The sequence below is a fragment of the Epargyreus clarus genome, unplaced genomic scaffold (genome assembly GCF_041222505.1).
Source record: "Epargyreus clarus isolate Ecla_fem2 unplaced genomic scaffold, WU_Ecla_fem_2.2 ptg000006l, whole genome shotgun sequence".
NCBI lineage: Eukaryota > Metazoa > Arthropoda > Insecta > Lepidoptera > Hesperiidae > Epargyreus > Epargyreus clarus.
The window spans coordinates 10,393,450-10,417,958 of record NW_027332214.1 but is presented as its reverse complement, the minus strand read 5'-3'; the positions used below and the strand labels follow the sequence as shown (position 1 = coordinate 10,417,958).

At 42.1% G+C, this 24,509-nt stretch overlaps 2 protein-coding genes across 2 annotated transcripts in view; one reads left to right on the top strand and one right to left on the bottom strand.

The window, feature by feature from the left end:
* Nucleotides 1-24,509, bottom strand: part of LOC140742943 (uncharacterized) — a 122,623-nt gene that overhangs the window by 84,142 nt on the left and 13,972 nt on the right. The window lies entirely within an intron of this gene.
* Nucleotides 7,427-9,337, top strand: LOC140742567 (uncharacterized). Its single transcript, XM_073073470.1, has 2 exons — nt 7,427-8,887; nt 8,967-9,337. The coding sequence occupies exons 1-2, from the start codon at nt 7,849-7,851 to the stop codon at nt 9,335-9,337; spliced, it is 1,410 nt and encodes a 469-aa protein (XP_072929571.1). The 5' UTR covers nt 7,427-7,848.

The following is a 24,509-nucleotide window of genomic DNA, read 5'->3' as shown; positions in this document are numbered from 1 at the left end:
AAGGTTTTTTAATTAACTCAGTTCAGCCGTGGAAATGAAAAAGTTTTATTTGTCAAGCTTGATTAAACAAGGCAGTCCGCTGTCAGTGTATAAGCGGATTTTTTTGGAATGAATAGGAATGAGGTTAAAAGGTACGCATTTTATATGGAGTTAAGTGGATCCCAGTACCCTTAGTATGAGTTTTTACGTTTTGACAAATATGACTGTTTTTGTTTTTGTTTACGTATTTCTCATATATTTCCAATCAGTTCAGATACAATCCGCTAGGGGCGCTGATTGGAAATGTATGGGCAAATACGTAAACAAATACCAAAACCAAATGTTTCATTTTTGTCATTTTTGTAAAATCAAAATAAGACAGGGATCATATTTAAAGTTTGTCACAGTTACATTCACTGTCCTGTATTAAGTCTAATTCGGAATGTATCTTATGAAACCTTCAACTTAGAATACGGAAGAACAAATACTTACTTTCTGATAACTAAATAAATCGGCAAGAATTCCACCACCGTAATCTCACCGTGTTTATTTTTACCCGACATACATTTATTGCGCTAAATACAAAACTAAAATACACGTTAAGAGCCCAAGTTACTACAAACCTCAAGGGTACAGTCAAATGTACGCCTGCACTTAAGAACTACCCTTAGCGACCAGAATAACTCCAACTCAGTGAAACAGCGTCATGCTCCATAAAGCCTCTCACGAAAAGAGGCTTTTACCCTACAACAGTAAGTGGCAGTAAAATGCAGATCTGAAATATTTCTAGCGGAATGACAACTAAGGGGGACGACACACGAGCGACAGCGCATAGAGTCGAACGTTTTCTAAAGGTGATGTGGTGGTGATGGTGATGAATGTGATTCGACCCCGGCGCGGCGGTACCACCGCCACACCTGACCTTTTTTCTTCTTTACGAGGAGGAAAACATCAAAAGGTACCCGACGTGGGAGTGACGCTGGGTTATGTGGGATTTTTACCGCACTAAAACCCCCGGTGGCCGTCCTCAACGCTTGTTGGAGAACTCCGGCATCTCCGACACCGGTTTTTACCTAATGACAGATTGCCGTTATTAACATTAGTTAAGCGCTGCTGTGCTCTGGTTTGAATGGTGAGAGTCATACTTTTCCAAGACGTTCCAGTTTAGACCTCAGCAGTAGCGGCGAATCTGTGGCCGACCTTAGCTAGGAATGTCTAATATTATCTGAGGTTGATTACAGATGTCAATCGGCGGCAGTAGCCATTTTACCATCAGGTGGACTGCATGCTCGTCTGCTATTCTTACGTTATAAAAAATAACTTGCGACGATCGCTAACGACTGCATTAATTCACCGTGTATTAGTTAGTTGCACATGTGTCCGCCCTTACTTGAATTCTCGCATCTTGGAAGAAGACTTGTGCCCAGCCGTGGGACAGTAATGTGTTAGTACACGAAGTCCACACATCATTTTGGGCATTACATTTCTACTAATCTGCTACACTAATCTCTTAATACAGGACGGAGGTGTAGAACTAATCCAGGGATTTGCACAATTTTCCAGTACCTTATATTCGTTTCCATTAAGCAGACCTTTTGTCTGACAAAGGGAAATTTAATCATTTATTTAATCACGAGCTGTGCCCGTTTCATCTGTATTTAAGAGTATAAATACATTGGAAATTACATTGGTTTTATTTTTTGCGCGGAACTATTTATGTTTTTTAAACAAAATTTGCTAAAGTAAATGTGCCGTCAGAATCAGTTTAGTCACTACGGAGATTAGCCGAAACAAACAGACAGATGGATTGTCGAAAAAAAAAATTTCATGTCATAGTGTCCTATAAGTATGTGCACTTCCAAATACGATTGTTAAACCTGTAATATTGACATAACAAACACACATTTTAATTGACCTATCGCTAAAAACAACTCGATACACATTTATAATATAACTTTCGAACAGAGAATGACATCCCATTCTCAAAACATTACGTCGTAAATGTAGTAGCAAATATTTTATCCCGTATAGTTGAGAACTACGAGTTCCCAGGGGAGTAATGACTTTGAAAAGATAAGCCAACGACGTCTAAATATTACGCTCTACATTTGTTCACGGTAATATCTGTCCGTATTCGTTTTATGACGTAATATCCGGTTTCCCTTTAATCTGTTTCTATTTTTAAACTCTATATAATTTTACGCCAATATTTTGCCTGCTTATACGGTCAAATGAAAGTTATTTGTACCACACTAAGTTGTAAATTATTTAATTTTAGCTTATATACGGTTTACTTATTATCATTATGTCAAACACAACAAATAAAAATATACATTTTTGCTCAATAGACAAAGCAAACAAGCATGCAGTCCACCTGATGTTAAGTAGCTACTGCCGCGCATGGACACCTACAATGTACCCCAGACAAGACCAGATTCCCAACTGAGGGTGGCATGCGCCGCTATCCTCAGAAATAAGCCGGAATGCCTCGATTGTATGTCTCCCTTCAATCCAAAACACAGCAATGCTTGACACTGCTTTTATAAGTCAGGAAATAAGTAACGGTGGCGCCACCGAAGTCGAACCACAGAGGGTTCTACCACCTACCAAATCACATGAAATTAATTAATAAAGTAAGATTTTGAATACAATCATATTTTCAAATCAAATCAAATCAATTTTTTTATTCCAAATAGGTTCTTTACAGAGCACTTTTTGAATGTCAATACAACTACCATCACTTCACAAGGAGACTCCATAGCACACATCTTTTAAAAAATGTTTTTTACAATGTTAAACTTAACCTAAAGGTACATGTGGAGCTGAAACCACTTCAGACCACACCGTTTTGTCAGTCAAATGATCACTTAGTTTATAACGCATTTTACATAGCGTTTGTTAAACGTCATGTTTGAACGTCTTTTTTTCTGTGAGATTCAAAATGTGGTCAGGTATTTTATTGTAGTAGCGAATACATTTACCCATGAAAAATCTAGCCACCTTGCATAATCTATGTTTAGGAATTGCAAATTTATTTCTATTTCTAGTATTAAAGTTATGGTGGTTACTATTTTTTTCAAACATATCAGTGTGTTTTCTTACATACATAATATTTTCATAAATGTATTGACTATGCACCGTCAATATATTAATAGTGGGAAACAGTTCTCTCAGGGACTCACCACGTGGCAGACTATATATTGACCTTATTGCTCTTTTTGTAAAAGAAATATTTGTTTATAAAACTACCACTCTCGTACAACTTTTACACTCGTTGCCAAAACGACACAAGGTCGTTTAGGTATACAAACGTAATTCAGACTGAAACGATAAATAATAATAAACCAATTTTCACAGCTGTCAAAACTCTCGATAACTCAAAGGCAATTTCGTATAGAATATTAATTTTACACTTAATTCGAGGTAAATAAAGGTATTGAATATTTATTAAAAATTAAGACGAAAGTACGCTATTATATTCTAGATTTTATTTATTCGTTCGTTATATAACCTTTTTTGTTTGTTTAATTTTTTATGAATATTTAAAAAATGTACCGTACATTTTTTATTTCCCTGTATGAACATTTTCTATAACACTAAACTATTTTTAATACGCTTTTATTAGCTTCAGACGTATGTATGTTAGTATGTAACGGAATCTTTGAACATGATTTTAACGTCGTATTAACTTGAAATTTGGCATACTTATTAAGGACCGATGACAATACAATATTTTAAACATTCTGACCCGTTATCCTTACTAGGATAATCAGGATCAGCGATTTTTGTTTTCCTGAGACCCGGAAGGTCTGCGTTAAGACCAATAAAGGAATCTACCAGGCGCGCCGATCACCTAACCTAACCTAACCTGACCTGACCTGACCAGACCTGACCTGACCTGACCTGACCTGACCTAACCTGACCTGACCTGACCTGACCTGACCTGAAAAGACCTGACCTGACCTGACCTGACCTGACCTGACCTGACCTGACCTCAACTTCGACGAGTCCGTTGTTAATAGCATCATGAAGCGGTGTCTCATCATCATCTGCACCTTCCTTTAACAAGATTTCCACTATTTCATTGTTCCCATTTCTTGCTGCCAAATGTAAAGGCATAAATGATTTCAGCTCATCGTCATAGTCACAACTTATATTATTAACTCGAGCTGTAAAATTAATTAAACTACTAACAGTTTTAAAATCTCTGCAGGCAGCAGCAACACAAAGAGAAGAAATTCTATAATTATTTTTGATATTAACATCATCATGCTGTAATATTAAATCGATGATTGGACGACGTCCTTTTGAAATGGCTAGATGTAAAGCAGTTGACCGTTTTTCTCTTGAGTATTGCCATCAGCGCCTGTTTTTAAAAGATGCTCTATCATCCTTTTTCCGTGATTACTTTTATCCAAGATAGAGGACCTGGGATATGGAATAAATTATGAAAGAAAGCAGTTAGCATTGGCAATTCGGATGTCATTCAACAACTCCTCTGGAATTTTCACGTTAACAATAAAAATAAACACCAATGTAAAACACCACTTCATACAGCTGTGTTAAACAATGACCCAATATTCATTTTTGCACTGCTAAGCAAAGGTGCTGATGCTGATTCGAAAGATAAACTTGATAATACGCTACGTAATAATCGTTAAAATAATCGCTAAAATAATCACTAAAAAATGAAAAATAAATAATAGTTAAAAAAAACTAAAAAATACGCTTTTATAAAAAATTTGACCAAAAAATGAAAAATAAATAATAGTTTAAAAAAACTAAAAAAATACACTTTTTATAGAAAATCCAACTAAAAAATAGAAAATAATATTTTTAAAATTTGAATTAAGAATAGTGTAAATAAGATAAAAATATTTTTTATTGTAAAAAAAGCGTGGGGTGCTTTTTAAGATTTTTTGATAATCAAAATGATAATCCTTCTACTCTATCTATCAATAAAATATTTATAACTATTGACACCATGCACCCCACGCTTTTTTTACAATAAAAATATTTTTATCTTATTTACACTATTCTTAATTCAAATTTTAAAAATATTATTTTCTATTTTTTAGTTGGATTTTCTATAAAAAGTGTATTTTTTTAATTTTTTTTAAACTATTATTTATATTTCATTTTTTGGTAAAATTTTTTATAAAAGCGTATTTTTTAGTTTTTTTTAACTATTATTTATTTGATAAGTCGTTTTCATTGAGATACATAAAAAAGCTCAGAGAGAGCTTTGTGTAAAAAATAATAACATTTTATTAGTGAAGCTAAGCACGAGATAGCTCGTTTTATTGTCGTTATGCTTTCATAATCCTTAGAATATATAGAAGACGATTAGAAATATAGATACGTATTGTATATAACGTGTAGAAAACAAATCTATGCTCCTATATTAAAATTAAACAAGGACATACCGATCTAAAAATAAATATATCATATCATCACACGAAAGTAAATTATACTATATAAATTATATAACGACGAGCTTTTGCCCGCGGCTTCGCTCGCGAAGTAATATTTATCCCCTTGGGGGTAGAATTGATCAAAATCCTTTCTTAGCGGACGCCTACGTCATAATATCTACCTGCATGCCAAATTTCAACCCGATCCGTCCAGTATTTTTATTTTTACCGTTATATATATTTAGATTTATATACATACATATATCATCTATTAGGATTTCCCATACTTGAAACATAAGACACACACAAAGACACACAAACACTCAACATTCACATTAAACTTACATAAACGGGATCCCGTACAATACCGTGGCAAGGTGTAGGGCCTCGGTAATATATTTGCGTTCATAATTAAAGACTTTAGCCGTCAAAGTGTTTTGAACTATTATTACCTGAAACCTAAATGTCAAAGGATGTTTGGATTTAATAAAACAATTTGAGAGGTATGTACCAACTTTATCGAAACTTATAAAGGGTCATAATTATTTAAAACTTGAATTTTTCTCGTGTACAAAAGTTATTAATATATGAAATGTAGTTTCTACGGTATATATATATATTTTTTAATAACATAAGAGTAGCAGACGAGCATGCAGTCCACCTGATGGTAAGTGGCTACTGCCGCCCATGGACATCTGAAATCAACCCCAGATAGGATTAGATACTCCTACCTGAGGTCGGCCACAGATGCGCCGCTACCCCTGAGGACTAAGCTGGAACGCCTCGGAAAAGTCTGTCTCCCTTACCACACCCTTCAAACCGGAACACAGCAGCGCTTAACACTGCTGTTATTAGGTAGAAATAGGTGTGGCGGTGGTGCCGCCGGAGTCGAACCACAAAGGGTTCTACCACCTTTAAGGGTTCTATATTATAAGGCCCACAATAAATATATTTACGAATATTAGATATTTACGAATAAATTTGGCTATTTAGCGAGATAATGCTTTGCGAGGTATACTTGGGATTACTTCCAGGAGACAGCAATTGGAATAAGATATTTTACGTTATAAGTTACTTCGTGTATTATCTAATCTAATCCTATATGGGGTTATTACAGATGTCCATGGGCAGCAGCAGCCATTTACCATCAGGTGGACTGAATTCTCGTCTGCTACTCCTATATTATAAAAAATATCGCACTCATAACTATTTAATACAATATACCGTATAGTTATTACAATGTTGATTTAGTTTTTTATACTTTCTTCACTTGCAGAGAAAGGTGATATACGCTGGCAGACTATTTCCGGTGCAAAAATCTCATTTCCCGGTTCTCCCTACTAATATCCGGTTGCGGTTGTCAACCTGTCACCTGTAGTATATCGTCGAGGCTTCTACATAAGCATCATACTTTAGAAAAGAAATATGTTTCAGTGACAGAAAAGTTCCAATATCATAATAATATACCTTAATATGCCAGTAAAACGTTAACACATTTAAATTGTGAAAGAGGTAAGATTAATCTTCGTATATATGAAATTCTCGTGTCACAATGTTAGTTACCGTACTCCTCCGAAACAGCTTTACCGATTTTCACCAAATTTTATATGCATATTCAGTAGGTCCGAGAATCGGCTACTATATATTGTAAATACCCCAAGTGTATGGGTTGTTCACCCTTAACATTTTTTTATTTATATGGCAACACAACTATTACGGACGACAACGGCCTAAGAATTTAAATGTAAATGTTGATTAATGTAACTTGTGTATGTAATTAAGACTATGTAAATAAGACATTTTATTGCAATAGATATAAGTCCTACGTAATAAGAATAGATATGTAAGAGTAGGATAGCAATAGAGTGTAAGCATAGAATTGTAAGAGTAAGACAGGCTATGTTAGAAAGGGACGGCAATAGGACGCGGTTGCTGACTGAGCCTGCGCCTGTTGCGGTACCCAAAATAAGTACTTAAGCTCGCCTTTTTGTATGGAAAAATGTGACTCTCGCTCTGGCTCTCGTCGCGTACGGTCGTGCCTGCGCGTCCGTTCCCACCGTGAGTCACCGCTAGACGACGCCCTGTGCGTCACCCCGTGCGTCATCCGCCGCCACCTGCGTGCCACGTGGCACGTATCCGCCGCGCTACCTGGCGCGGAGTTTTGTTAACGCGAGTGCTGTGTTGTGCGTTTTACATTGTATCCCTTGGGTACAGTGTATAGTGTGTACAGTGCAGTGTTTGTGTCTTCGTTGTTAGGACAGTGTAGTTCGCTTGCCCGAGGCTCTGCCCGGCGCAAGCAGCTTGTCCGTGCGTGGTTCCAGCCCGCACGCTTACACGAGTAAGTCTTATTATTAGGCACCCACCCCGATTCACCAGATCGAGACATTAGGGTCACACAATAGGCACACACCTCCCTGTTTAGGCAGGGAGGAACACACTTTCGCTTATTGTCAGTATGGCAAAAACTCAATGGTTCGAGGGCATGGAAGCGTTCTTAAAAGAACGCTACCCAAATGTGCTCGAGTCATATATCAACTCGAGTATGCCCTTATCGCCGCAACACCCATCCTCACCCAGCCCTCCAGCCTCTCCACAGGTAGCACCTATGGACGAGGATGAACCTAGGACTTCCGATTCGGAAGCTAGCGCCAAAGCGTTCTCGGACGCAACTACATCGTCGGACTCAGACTCCGAAGGTTTCCAGCCCGTTATGGGCCGTAAGAAGCGCAAGGCGAAGGCCGCCAGCACCCCTCCCCCCTCGAAAAAACCCTCCGTTCCAGAGGTATCTGACCCTAGCCCTGCCTCTGAGCCCCAAACTTCCGGCCAAGTACGGCCAAAAAGCCTCCCGCCCCCAATTTTCGTTAGGGATAAATCCAAATGGGACTCCCTCATGTGTGTCTTGAACACACAAAATATTAGCTTGGTCTCGGCTAGGTCCACTCCCCACGCTATCAAAGTACAGGTAACCTCCGAACAAGACCACAGGAGGCTTACCCGCGTTCTTTCATCCCAGTCGATAGGCTACCACACCTATGCGTTGGAAGATGAAAAAATGCTGAGGGTCGTCATAAGGGGCGTACCCAAAGAACTAGAGCTCGAGGTCATCTCAAATGATCTCAAATCCCAAGGTTTACCTGTTAAAGAGGTATTCAGGATGTACGGCAGGACAAGGCAACCGTATGACATGGTCCTTGTGGTACTGCCAAAATCAATCGAGGCAAAGAAAATCTTTGCCATTAAAACTGTATGCCTACTCTCGGGCATTGCCATAGAGGCTCCCCACACTCGCATAGGCCCCTCGCAGTGCCATCGCTGCCAACTATACGGCCATTCGGCCAGAAATTGCTTTGCACGCCCTCGCTGCGTGAAGTGCCTAGGAGACCATAGCACCCCCGATTGCCCCAGGCCCAAAGACTGCCCTGACCCACCGAGCTGCGTGCTCTGTGAAACTGAAGGTCACCCGGCCAGCTACCGAGGATGCCCCCGAGCTCCTCGCAAAAAAAACGTCCAAGAAGGCTCCCCGCCCTCTCCCAAAAAATAATTCAGCAGGGAAAACTCCCTCGATCCCTACAGCTAAAGCCTTCCCGGTATTAGCCGCACCCGTTCCCAACGCATGGGTCAAGCCGCCTTCGATAGTGGCAAAAAAGGCCCCTGAAACCACTCGCCCCCAACCGGCAGCAGTTACTCCTAAACCCCCTGTAGCACAGAATTCTAACCCTTCTGTTGCCCGCAAGCCAAACCCAGTCCCACAAAACCAGCCAACACTGGTGGCGGAGGACTTCCAAACTATCGGGGCTTTCATGCAGGCCATCGATTTTGGTGAGCTCAAACTCCTAGCCACGAAACTCAGGGCTGCAAACTCACCCCATGAAATGATGTTCGCAGCATGCGAGCACTATTCATTATTAGACGCCATGTGGCGATCAAAGTCCTCTTTTAAATAAATCAATTATGGATTGTACACCAACTAGGGAACATCACACAGCTAGGGTAAAACCCCGCTCTCTGGCCATAGCGTACTTTAACGCAAATGGCCTTAAACCCCAAACCGATCTCGTTCGTGAATTCCTTACATCTCATCAAATAGATATAATGCTAGTACAGGAGACTTTTCTTAAACCAAGCGTAAGCAATCCCAGAATTGCTAACTACAACATCATACGCAATGACAGAGTAACCTCGAGACTCGGTGGTACTCTGATCTATCACAGACGGTCCTTACACTGCACCCCATTAGATTCTCCCGCTCTTACTAACATCGAGGCATCCGTATGTCACATGGCAATGACTGGACATCAATCCATCATTATAGCTTCAGTATATCTCCCTCCAGGGAAAACACTCCTTGAATCCGACCTTAGGCTGTTGCTCAGTATGGGAGACTCAGTCATCCTGGCCGGGGACCTCAACTGCAAACACCCCAGGTGGAACTCACTACGCCAAAACACAAATGGCTCCCGACTAGACAAACTAACAGACAAACTACAGTTTGAAATCGTAGCGCCCCTCACACCAACCCGATTCCCCCCAGGGGAACAGTCAAATCATAGCCCAGATGTCCTCGATATAACGCTCCTCAAGAACGTCACACTCCGGTTGCGAAACATAGAGGTCCTACACGAGCTGGACTCGGACCATCGTCCAGTCCTACTCAACCTAGGTACCGTTCACAACCCCCTCCAAAGGACCAATCGCATCGTCGACTGGTCTAAATTCGACAAAATCCTTAACTCGACCGACTTACAGACGTTGCCTGAAAACATTGTCACTACACAGGATGCCAACGTGGCTATTAGCTCCCTGACTAACCACATACGGACTGCGACAGACAAATCGACACGGGAAGTCAAAGTGGCGAACGATCGACGCTTTGAACTCCCGGACGATATAAAATCTCTCATCACAGCTAAAAACACTGCCACCCGTAGATACGACCATTTCCCTTCTCCCGAGAACCGTAGGACTCTTAATTTCTACAAAAGGAAGGTTAAAGAAAGCATGAACGAGATACGGAATAACCACTGGGGTTCCCTGGTCGAAGCGATTTCGCCATCTCACCAGGCTTACTGGAAACTGGCGAGATCGCTCCGATCAGAGACTGTAGTGTCAATGCCTCCATTGACCAGACCGAACCTACCACCAGCGTTCGATGATATGGAAAAGGCCGAACATCTGGCCGACAGTCTAGAGAGCCAATGCACACCAAGTACTCAACCGACAGATCCAACACACGTCGCCCTAGTCGAAACAGAAGTCGAGGCTCGGTCTGGCCACCCGCCAATCGATCCTCCACTATCACCTATCACGTTAGACGAAGTGCAAGCAGTCATAAAAGACATGCACGTCAAAAAGGCCCCAGGCCCAGACGGAATTACAAATAAGGTGGTTAAACGCCTTCCCCCCCTCCTGCTAGGACTTCTTTTAGCAATATTCAATGCCCTCCTATCCAACTGCACATTTCCAGACGCCTGGAAGGAAGCAGATGTCATAGGAATCCCTAAACCCGGTAAACCGAGGACTGAGCCTTCGAGCTACCGTCCCATAAGCCTTCTGAACACGTTTGGAAAAATATATGAAAAGTTACTTCTGAACCGACTTAGAGCGGTCGTCCAGTCCAAGAACCTCCTAATGGATGAGCAGTTTGGCTTTAGAGCAAAACACTCCTGCGTACAGCAGGTGCACCGCCTCACGGAGCACATCCTCGTAGGATTAAATCGGAAAAGATCTAGAGGCACAGGTGCCCTCTTCTTCGATGTAGCAAAGGCGTTTGATAAAGTCTGGCACCAAGGCTTGCTTTATAAGCTCTACCATATGGGAGTGCCAGACAGGCTCGTGACCATCATACGAGACTTTTTATCAAACCGCCGATTCCGCTTCCGAGTGGATGGCACACGCTCATCCCCTCGCTCCTTACGAGCCGGAGTCCCCCAGGGCTCCGCTTTATCCCCACTCCTATACACACTTTATACAAGTGATGTCCCGCGCCATCCAAACGTGGAACTAGCCTTGTTTGCGGATGACACCGCTCTCTATTACACCCACCCAAAACCCTCAGTCGTCACCTCAAAACTCCAGTCCGCAGCCACCGCCCTAGGTGAATGGTTTAGGAAATGGAGAATTGAGGTCAATCCAGGAAAAAGCCAAGCTGTTCACTTTGCCAGAAGGGCTTACTACCTCTCTGCCAAAAGGGACTGCTCCCACAGGACCAAACAGGTACTTAAACAAGTATCACTATTTGGAAAGCCCATCCCATGGGCTAAATCCGCCAAATACCTAGGTGTCACACTAGACAGTAGGTTGAACTTCACTGAGCACATCAAAATAACGCGAAATAGGGCCGCTTTCGTACTAGGGCGACTCTACCACATGTTAGGCAAGAAAAGTAAAATGGCACTTCGTCATAAAGTGACGCTTTACAAAGCTTGCGTTAGACCCATCATGACTTACGCCAGTGTAGTCTTTGCACATGTAAAACTCATTGATAGATATCAAAAGCTTCAAAATCGATTCTTGCGCATGGCCACGGGCTGTCCCTGGTACGTGCGTAATGTAGACCTCCATAGAGATCTTGAGCTGCCCACCATCGCTCAATACACGAAGCAACTTTCCAAAAGCTATTTTGATACAGCTATTGACCACCCAAATCAGCTAGTTGTCAAGGCAGCCAGTTACATCCCTGATAAGGATGCAAAGGCTCTACACAGACGCCCAAAACATGTCCTAGGCTACCCTGATGATAAGATCACGTTAGACAATGCCCTCCGGCAAGGAGAACCCCCTCCTCAGCCTCCACACACACTCAACAACAACAGATTCTATACACACCGTCCCCGCCGGCGGAGACGAGGACCCCACTACAGTACAGCCGTCACAAGGTATCCCCGCGTGATTGGTCGTCTTTCCCCTGTGCCCCACATTAGCGTAACTGACCTAAGCCGAGGTCCGTACCTCACAGGAGGTGCCCTTGGGTCAGCCGCAATCCCTATCTGACAAGAGGTGGATGGTCAGGACTCCGGCAGTAGCTGGGTCCGCAACCTTCTCTCCCTCCAGCGAAGGTGGACGGCTTAGGGAACCGGCAACGGCGACCAAAGCTATCCCTCCCTTCCAGCCCATAGTCTTCTTGTCCCGGCTGAGCCTAAGGCTCGCCTCTCAAAACCCGGTGAAGCTGTACAGGTCGCTAGGACCAACAGTAAACTACACAAATCGAAAAAAAAAAAAAAAAAAATGGAAAAATGTGTACGCCTCGGAATAAAAACAAGAAGAAAAGAACTGAAGATTCAAGTTGGAGTTTTATTTGAAAACCCATAAGGTACATTGGTCCTTCGAGAAGCCGGATTTAAAGAAGACTCAAGATGAATACGCCGATCGCAATGAACACAAGGGGTCGTGTTCGCTCCGAATCGGGGTACAGCGAGTCAGAAGCAGCCCCGGGCGCTAAGGGTGCGCCAGGGCCATCGCTACACCGAATATATGAAGATTCTCCGCAGTCGCCGTCGACGGTCGCAGGAAATTCCCAAGAAAAAAGGATGGAGCACTCTCCGCCAGAAGGGGCGAGAGAGACAGCACCAGCGACGTCAACGCGGACGTCCGTCATGGGGCCACCTGCACGACCAGCTAGCACGCCACCAAGGCGTGAAACTTCATCGCCGGTGCGGAGACCTACATCGCCGGTGCGGAGACCTACGTCGCCGGCACACACCGCTCGCAGTAACACTTCAAAGCGAAGCATCGACGCACGTATGAAGATGGCACAATACGAAGCGGAGAAAGAACTCGCGGCTATAGAAGAGAAGCGGCTACTTATGAAAGAAAAGCTAATCAAATCGAGATTAGCCGCCGAAATGACTGCAATCGAAGCCGAATCTGAATATGCGGCGAGCTCATGCAACGAAAGGGTACAAGACTGGGTGGATAGAAGCATGGAACAACCAACGGCGACGAAATACAGGGAAGAACCGGAAGAGGTTCGCCCTCCCGTTAGTAAGCACCGGGGGGAGAACGCGAAATTCCAAGGCATTCAACGGCTAGCCGACACCTTAGAAAAACTAGTCGCCTCAAGACCGTTGCCTCGCCAAACAGCGGAACTACCTATATTCACGGGAGCCGTCGCCGAGTGGCTACCGTATAAGGCCGCCATGGAAGATTCTACAAGACTCTTTAAGTTCTCTCCAACGGAAAATCTCCTTCGACTGCGAAACAGCCTGCGAGGGGAAGCGAGAGAAACCGTGCTGTCACAGCTATTCACCGCATCTAACCCAGATATCATCATGCGCACATTAGAGATGAAATATGGAAGACCGGAATTCATAATAGATCGGGCCATGGAAGAGCTCAAAAAGATCCCGAAATTAGGGAGCGCGAGCACCGATCTGTATGAGTTCGCGGTGAAGATTCAAAATATTGTCTATACGATAAAAAGTATAGATAGAAGAGGCTACCTACGAAACCCGCTACTCGTTCGAGACGTAATGGACAAACTGAGTCCTCATCTCATAAGCAAATGGGCGGAGTACGCAGCCAATAACGAAGCACGCATCATGGAAGATAATGAAATGATAGTACTCTCCGAGTTTTTAATGGCCGAAGCGGACCTTATGATAAGGTACACCCACACAACGAAGCGAAGCGTTCCGGTACCCGTCAGAAGAGAAGTAGCACCAAAGCGGGTTGCTACCAAGGGCGTATACACTGCGGGGGAAAGTCAACCGGAAGAAAGAAAATGCTTCATGTGTCCAACTGGGGGACACTACACTACTGAGTGCGATAAACTCAAAGCACTCGACGTCAACGAGCGATGGAAGTGGGCAAAGGACAACAAGATGTGCTTCAAATGCATGAAAAGGAAGCACAGCAGGTTCACATGCAAAGCCAAGGCCTGCGGAGTCCACGGATGTACCTACCAACATCACGCGCTACTACATAAAGAAAAAGTAACGGAGTCTACGACTACAGTGAGCACTCCGGACGACGGCAGGGAAGACGAAGCAGCCGCGCTAGTAATGAGCGTCACGACAAGGAGGTCGCCTATTACATCAGTACTGCTCAAAACCTGCGAGGTGAAACTCAGCGGTCCACGGGGGGAGGTAAATACGTACGCCCTCCTAGACGAAGGGTCTACTGTGACGCTAATAGACGAAGAATTAGCGAAGCAACTCACTAACGGCGGACCGAATCGACCTCTGAACATAAGGGGTATTAACGATCAGAGAAGGATCGACAGCGAAGCGGTCAAGGTTCGTGTCAAAGGGGTACACGAACAAGAAGCCTACTTAGTGACAGCCCGCACAGTAAAAGGACTACAGCTGCATCACCAACGCGTACCGCACAACTTAGAACGGTACAAGCACCTGCGAGTTGTACAAGATAGCATCAGTAAGGGAGAAGCTCGACCTCGCATATTGATAGGTGCCGACAACTGGCATCTAATAATATCGCGACAGCTGCGCGCCGGCAAGAGAAATGAACCCGCCGCGTCGAGAACGAAGTTGGGATGGGTACTGCACGGGTCGGTACCCAGGAAATCGATTTATCAAGACCAGGCGGCCGTACTTCACATCTGCGCGAGCGACGTCCAACTACAGAAGCTCGTCGAGTCACATTTCGACGTGGACTCGCTTGGCGTATCGACTAAAGAAAAAATTAATAAGCATGAGAAGAGAGCCAACGACATTTTCGAAGCGACCGCCACTAGAAAGGACGGCCACTTCGAAGTGGGTCTGCCCTGGAAGATAGATAACCCCACGTTCCCAGATAGCTACGAGTCTGCCCTTAAGAGACTACACACGCTCGAGAAGAGGATGACTAAGGAGCCGGCGTTTAAAAAGGAATACGCGGCTCAGATCGCTAACCTTATACAAAAGGGTTACGCGGTGCAATGCGACGGCAGCGAAAGGGATAGCAACGTAAAATGGTTCCTGCCGCACTTCGCCGTCACCAATCACAACAAGCCGGGAAAAGTTAGAATGGTCTTCGACGCGGCGGCTAAGGTGAAGGGAGTCTGTCTCAATGACTTCCTACTAGAAGGACCCGACCTACTAGCTTCACTCACAAGAATATTGTTCGGGTTCAGAGAAAAGAGAATCGCCGTCACAGCGGACATCGAAGAAATGTTCCTTAGGGTTAAAATCAGACCCGAGGACCAACCGGCACAGATGTTTTTATGGAGGGACAAGCCTACGGACCCTCCGAGAAGATTTAAAATGGTCTCCATGATATTCGGAGCCAGCAGTTCGCCATACCTCGCTCACAGCGTAAGAAACCGCAACGCCGTCGACTATGAAAGTAAATACCCAGAGGCGGCCACGGCGGTCAAGGAGCGACACTACATGGACGATTACCTAGACAGTTTCCCATCTGAAGAGGAGGCTATTAAAATGGTGAACGAAGTTACCTACATCCATCAACAAGCGGACTTCAACTTAAGAAGATGGAACTCAAATAGCAAGAGAGTTTTAGCTAGCATACCCGAAGATAAGAAGTCTGAAAGCGCGAATGTAAAGTTAGCAGCACACCAGAAGGAAAAGACATTGGGGCTGCGCTGGGACCCGAGCTCCGACACCCTCACCTTCAACACTGACATCAAGAGGGTTCCCGATGAGGTCAGACTGCGGTTGAGAGCACCGACTAAACGCGAAACCCTAAGCGCGGTTATGTCGGTGTACGACCCACTGGGGCTTATCAGTCAATATACGATCGTCGGCAAGATGATATTACAACGCTTGTGGCTCAAGAAGGTTGATTGGGACCAGGAATTGCCATCTGAAGACGCTAACCTATTCGACGAGTGGATAAGGCGACTCCCAGATGTCTCAGCACTAGCAATACCGCGGTGCTATAGCTACAACGTAACGCCGGAAACTCACATCGAGTTACACGTGTTTGTCGACGCAAGCGAGCAAGCCTACGCTACGGTGGCCTACTGGAGGATCGCACACGGCGATCACATAGAAACAATACAAGTAATGGCCAAGGCGAAGGTGGCTCCACTGAAGTTACTAACCATTCCGAGACTGGAGCTCCAAGCTGCGTTAATCGGGGCACGAATGGCTAACACTATAGTCAGGGAGCACAGCTGTTGGAAACCCAAACGAGTCATATACTGGAGTGACTCCCGCACCGTCCTTCAGTGGATAAGAAACGAGACGAAAAAATACACGCCGTTCGTCTCACATCGCCTAGCTGAGATCGCCGAGCTCACACATACAGAGGATTGGCGATGGGTGCCTACAACACTCAACGTAGCCGACGATGCGACCAGGCTTCAAACCGACGGGATCGACAGCCGGGACCGGTGGTTCACGGGACCGCAATTCCTACGAGCCACAGAAGAGCACTGGCCTACGGAGAACGGGGAAGGTGAAGAGACCGGGGAGACGTGTTACACCGTCTCAGAAGAGGACTCGGACCGCAACGACTCATTACCCGACATTAGAAGGTTCTCCAGTTACCTGAAGCTTATAAGGGCGACGGCACTTACTCAGCTATTCGTCGAGAAGCTTCGATCTAGAGACAAGACTCTACACTTAGAAGTGTCACACTTAGAAGCGGCCGAACGACGGTGGTTTCAACGCGCGCAGCGGGACTCCTTCAGCGAAGACTTAGCGCGGTTAAGTCACAACCAGCCGCTACAACGACACAGCAAATTTAAAAGGCTCGACGCAGTATTGAACGACGGGCTAATAACCGCAAGAGGCCGTATAGGTGCGCTCTATTCTACAACGCACTCTAATGAGCCGGTAATACTCGACGGGCAGCATCCCTTTACTCACCTGCTTGTCGAGCATTATCATCGCCGGGCGGGACACGCGAATAACGAACGAGTCGTCAACGAGCTCCGTCAACGATTCATCATACTGCGCTTGAGGCCTACAGTCAAGAAAGTAGCACGAGCGTGTCAATACTGTCGCGTGTACAAGGCGACTCCGACGACACCACCGAAAGGAGACCTACCTAAAGTGAGGTTGGACTCGGGGCACCGCGCCTTCACCTATTGTGGCGTGGACTATTTCGGGCCCCTAACGGTGACTATCGGACGAAGACACGAAAAGAGGTGGTGTGCACTATTTACCTGTCTCACCACAAGGGCCATTCATTTAGAGATCGTCCAGTCGCTCTCTACGGACTCAGCTGTTATGGCGCTGCGAAGGATGGCCGCCAGAAGGGGTTGGCCGCGCGTCATATACTCCGACAACGCCACTAACTTTAGAGGGGCCGACGTCGAACTGAGAAATGCATACGGAGCATGGATCGCAGCACTACGGGACTACGGTCTGCAGTACAACACCGACTGGCGTTTCATACCGCCGGGGGCGCCACACATGGGAGGAGCCTGGGAGCGCTTAGTGCGTTCAGTAAAAACCGCACTAAGCACCACGCTCAAAGAAAAGTCGCCAAAAGAAGAGGTACTGCAGACGTTAATCACCGAGGCCGAGTACAGCGTGAACGCGCGACCGCTCACGCACGTCTCCGTGGACCCCGAGGACGAGGAAGCACTAACGCCGAATCACTTCCTCATCGGCTCATCGACGGGGCTACCGCGGACGGGGCCATGCACCGAGGCGGACCGCAGCACGTGGAGAAGGGCGCAGGCACTGGCGGACCAGTTCTGGCAGCGATGGCTGCGAGAGTACCTGCCTACGCTCATTCCGCGGGGGCCGTCCAACGCACAGGCGTCACAACTGCGGGAAGGCGATCTCGTAATTGTGGTCGACTACGCCTTACCCCGCAATACCTGGCCGAGAGGAGTCGTCGAGCGAGTTCACCCGGGACCTGATGGCATCGTCCGGTCTGCAGACGTCCGCACAAAGGGAGGTGTGTTCCAGAGGCCAGCGACGAAGCTTGCCGTCCTTCAGATGGAGGAGGCTTCGAAGAATCTACGCCGGGGGGAGAATATTACGGACGACAACGGCCTAAGAATTTAAATGTAAATGTTGATTAATGTAACTTGTGTATGTAATTAAGACTATGTAAATAAGACATTTTATTGCAATAGATATAAGTCCTACGTAATAAGAATAGATATGTAAGAGTAGGATAGCAATAGAGTGTAAGCATAGAATTGTAAGAGTAAGACAGGCTATGTTAGAAAGGGACGGCAATAGGACGCGGTTGCTGACTGAGCCTGCGCCTGTTGCGGTACCCAAAATAAGTACTTAAGCTCGCCTTTTTGTATGGAAAAATGTGTACGCCTCGGAATAAAAACAAGAAGAAAAGAACTGAAGATTCAAGTTGGAGTTTTATTTGAAAACCCATAATCTACAACAACGTTTGCCGGGTCAGCTAGTATTTTTCTATAATAAAGATATTTCAAGATATCAGTACTATTATATTTCTATTGTATTTACTTCTTATAAAATAAACAGTAAAACAATAGCTTTATCCATTCCTAGAAATCATAGCTTAAGAAAAAGCAACACTGTCATCAACTTTCATAATTTTAATCGTTTAAAGTGTTTCTATGAATATTCAATTCTCATAAAAGAAAATCCAATTATATTACTCATTAAAAGTCATTATAACTTAATCATATCGTAACCATTCACGAAGTCAGGTAATAAATATTTTTAAACGAAGAAGCATTTTTAAACGCAATTTAATATATCACATGTATTAAATTGCGTTTAAAAATGCCTAATGCGTTTACGTTGGATCTATACTGCAATACAGCAATGCATAATCAACAGTTGTTGTAAGGCAGAAATAGGCGTGGCGATGATGCCGACTGAGGCGAAAAACATCTTTTAATGCATTGTAATATAATAGGCAATATTAATATTAGAGATGTTCATTTAATATTTAAGTCATGATGGGTAGTAGTATTCCTTTTAGCATGTCACCTCTTTTAACAAAATAATATTTGTTATGACGTCATTCCCCAGAAAAAAGGCAGAGTAGTAATGTCACCTCATCATCACGTGCAGTTTTTCTCTTTACTGGTCACCTGTTACCAATTTTAGTAATAAATTAACCGATATAAACCATTATAAACAACAAGACACATTAAGAAAACATATTTTCGCCTTCAGGGAGAACTTAGTTACAAAACTAGGGTCATTACGAGCATTCTCATTTATTAGGCACTGGGGCACGTATGCAAGAGACATAGTTTGTCCATTACGTACATGTTTAATATTAGTACATAGAAATAAAATGTAAGGGCCCGTCTGTGGATTCAAGCCTGTCATTTCTAATTTGCACGATACCAAAACAAAGTCGTTTTGTTCGGAATAACGCTGGAGATTCTGAATCCATTTTGGTGTTTTTTACGCAATGGTGGCACGTCACAGAGCTTGTACAAAGTATTTTTCCCCGAAATAATCAAAAGTTTCTATATAAAAATTAGGAAATCTTTTTGAATAAAAAGTCTGATGCTGATTGGCTTTAGCTTTCATTTTATATTCTCATTTATATATCACAGTGTTTTATTTTTATATCTTAGTTAAAACTCATACTAAAGGTACTGATGGACGGCGATGGTCTACGCTACATATTACATAAATAAGTATAATACCTACTCGTACATACGGACAAATAAATAATACACAACTTTATTTACCATGGAATGTAGAATACATTTATGACATTACTCGACTTCACTAAGAAAATAAATTTCTTTTCAATCACTATAATTACGTGCGTCGAGTGTGTGGCACGCGAGCGCTTTCTGCCGATTCCGTCATGTTCTTAATGCACTATTGTCATGCTTATTTACTTATACGGAACTTGACACTAACACATTAGTACAATAGCTCCTAGTGCTTTACTTAGAAAGTACATTTAGTAAAGACATACTTATAAATAAATTATAGTTTAAAAACTAAAAACCACACTAAAATCGCACAGGGAAAATCGTTAATCCTTATTCCTGACGATCCTGATAAGGTGAATGGGATAAAATTATTAAAATCGTGTATTGTCATCGGTTCTTGATAGTTGTTCAAAATTTTAAATTAATCGGACCGTTCAAAGTGGGTAAAAATCGAGTTAAAAGATTCCGTTACATACATACATACAGGTCAAGCTAATAAGAGCGTGGTAAAAAGTGGTACAACGTAGGCTGACCGTTCGGACATAGAATTTGTTGTTTCAGCAACTGAAAAGCGGCAAGTGTTAAATTTTATTAGAAAAATCTGTCAAAAACATACGTACAATACAATACAACAAAATACAATACAAAACTCTTTATTGTACACTTTGATAAGTAAAGATCGCCGCCTTGAAATTGAATGAAGCCACAAAAAGGCTGATTAGTCAGTTACTTTTTTTTAATTCTTGACAAATAAAAAATATTTTTAGAAAAAACTTACGAATAGATAACTAATACTGCATAATTTACATAATAAATAATTAAGTATTTCAAATATTTTAGGGACACTTTAGCACGTAGACGTGGCAAAACTTTTTTACGCAACTATTTCAATTCTCAACAAGTAATTAATTAAAAAATCAAAAAACCCGACTGCACTATAAAGCTGAAGTCGAATTTCCAAAAACTGTGAAATAGGCGTTTTATTATTTTTATCCAGAAAGCCAAATACATAGTTTTATAGAAGGTATCTGCTTAAAAATCAAAAGATCTTCAAACAATATTATCCTATTTTATCCTCGTAGAGCTCATTTACGCTATATAAATACCCTATGAGTAAATTTCGAGCACTCTAAAGTACAGCGGTTTTCCTTTGCGTTTATCTTTATCACAGCAGCACTACTCATTTAGTCAGACAGTCATCTCAATATATTTTATATATGTATATATTATATAATGTATGTGTAATATCTTTTAAGTTCCTTTATTTTGATACCCTACTCGATAGGATTGGATTTTTTTTTAAAACGTGTTACTATTTCGCAAAAAAATATCCACCATTTACGATCTATAAAAGATCTATCCGGTGGTTATATTACCTCGTTGGGGTAGAATTTCATTATTTTTATCGAACAAGCCTGATACAACATTTTATAGTGTTTGCTTCAAAATTGACGGTTGTTCAAATGAACTTTTAACCCTTATTTTACCCTCTACGGGGTTGATTTTTCGGGAGGGGATGGGGAGGTGTGTTCTTGTTCCTACCCAGAAAGCCAAATACTAAATTTTATAGTAGTTGCTTCAAAATTAAAGGATTTCAAAAAAACTGTTTTTCCCTATTTTACCCTCTTAGGGGCGGAATTTCCAAAAAGCTTTTCTTAGTATTTATTTACGCTATATAGCAAACTCATGTGCAAAATTTCAGAACTCTAAGTTGAGCGATTTTGGCTGTACGTTGATTTCTGAAAAATGAAAAAGTCATTTAATTAGTCAGTCAGTCAGCCATCTTGCTGTTTTATATATATACAAAAATATTTTTATAATCTACGTTTAATTTACTTTCATTTCATATCCCACTCGATAGGTTCGGTTAACTTTTTTTTTAAATTTGTTACTATTTCGCGCCAAAAATTCACCCTTTTGATTTTTTTTTCTAACACCTATCTAAGGACACTCGGGTCATTGAGACGAATGTAATGACACATTAACTGTCGAAATTTATCCAGCCGTTTGTAAGATCGGATCAAATAAAGAAAGACAAACATACAAGATACGCGCGAAAAACATAACCTTTCCTTGGCAGTCAGGTAAAAATGGTTACATTTTCTTGTTAGGAGTAAGTTATCTTTACTAATCTATGATTGTACACCAAATTAAAAGTAACAAATACAAAATTTTAAAATAATCTAAGGTACAATTGGCGGCCTTATCACTAAATAGCACTATTAGCACTCAACTAAGCTCACAAATAGCACTAAATATAGCAATAATATCATACGTATTTAGCTTATAGTACATGCTACATATATGCTTAAAATACTAATGTTATTCGTCGAGAAACGTTTGCGTCCCGTTAAGTACTACTTAAGCGTTAAAGTAGTACTTATACCATAGTAATCAATGGGTGGTCAGTCTCAATCGTCTTCCTTATCAAGGGTAGCAATGCACCGGCTGACCTCAGGACTCCAATCCTATCTGGAGTTGATAAGAGAAGTTCATTGGCGGCAGTGACCACATACCATCAGATGTTCAAATGACATATAATAAAAAAATTGGTATTATTTCTGTCACATACACTAGCTAGTCGCTACCATTTTTAACCGACTTGAAAAAGGAGGTGGTTATCAATTCGGCCGGTATCTTTTTTTTATGTATGTACTCGAATTACTCCGCCGATAGTGGACCGATTTTAATAGTTCTTTTTTTATTGTATAGAGAGGAGCTGGAAGTTGGTCCCATTTAAATATGGTTAGGATCCATTGATGGGTTCTGGAGAAAATGAGGGGAACTCCTCCACCCATGTAAATATAACAGCCATAACTTCGCCGTTTATGAACCTATTTTAATGCCTTTATTTTTTTTATAATATAACAGTAGCAGACGAGCAAAGCAAAGCAGTCTACCTGATGATAAGTGGCTACTGCCGCCCATGGACATATGTAATCAACCCCAGATAGGATTAGATATTCCTACCTGAGGTCGGCCACAAATGCGCCGCTACCCCTGAGGACTAAGCTGAAGCGCCTCGGAAAAGTATCTCCCTTACCACACCAAACAAATAAATTATGTTCAGACAAATGACATAGACATTTCTGAAATCAGTTCAATTTTCTTATACCGATATCGTAATGTGTCGAGGCACGCGATAGCTTTTCGCTAATTCCATTAACTGTGCTGTGCTTTCCACTATTATGGTTATTTATGGTTATAGACAACGATACTGCGGCCCCATTATCACATTTATTGTGCTTTGACGTGAGCTGATTTCTTTGTTTCCGTGAGAATGTTGTTCGTGAGTCTATACTAATATTATAAAGAGGAAAACTTTGTTAGTTTGTTTGATTGTAATGCATAGGTTCAAAAACTACTGGACCGATTTTAAAAATTCTTTCACCATTCGAAAACTACATTATCCACGAGTAACATAGGCTATTTTATATGAAATATATTTGATAAATAGATTTTGAGGCGGTACAAAGTTTGCCGGGTCAGCTAGTAAGTAATAAATTTTAAACGCGAGTATTTATTAGTATAGATAGATGAATGTTTGTTACTCTTTCATTCAAAAGTTACTGATTGGATTTGGATGATCTGATAGACGATTATTTGATGATGATGATGATATAAGTTATTCAATAGAATAAGATGCCTCAAATAAATATTTCACACACTTCAAATAACAAAGGTATCGTGCGCACTAAAGCTGTTAGAAAAGTGGTGATGGTACGGCCGTAAGTGAACATCGCTGTTTCACGGCTTTTGTACTGTTCGTTTTCCAAATTATGATATAACTTTTGGTGATATTATGTTTATTGTGACATAAAAGGTATACGTTTTTAGTGTCAGACCAACTTCTGAAGTAATAAAGCCACAAAGTTACAATATCACTTTATACATCTTATTGTTAAGTATAAGTTTGACGCATTACAATTGTAATATTGGATAGTTGATCTCTAATCTTTTGGATATCTTACTTATCAATGGATTCTATTCTTATTTTCAATTTTGCTACTGTATTGGTAGAATAGTAAGATTAAATGAAAGCTTTGTAGGCTTTCATTTCAAAATGCGAGATATTAAGAGTTCTATTTCAATTTCATAAAAATCCGAGATAAAAGATTGTTAAGGCACAGTCTAAACTTAAACTGTGGTTAAGGTCTATTACCAGTTATTAAATTAAGTAAGTTAGTTAAGTTTGTTGAAATGATACAGGACACTCGTAGTATGTTCCAGGTTCAATCCAGTCCGACCCGGTAGGCTATATTATGAGTTAGAGATTGTTTTATAATTATTGCGATTCACAAAATTAAGATTCCTACAACAGCGCCACCTATCAAAACTAGGTATCCTATCTTTCAAAATGAAAGAAACACTAAAACGGGAACTTAGCATGTAGGTATAAACACAGTGACAAGTGAATTATATATAATTATAAAATGACTCGAATTATCCAATCAGCACGGGTATGATGGCACAATTACCGTATAATTATGCGCTAATGCACCCTGCCTTACAAAGTGGAACCAATCATCTCCACAAAATTTCATTGAAATCAGTGGAGCGGGAAATTAGCATGTTCGAACAAGCTATGA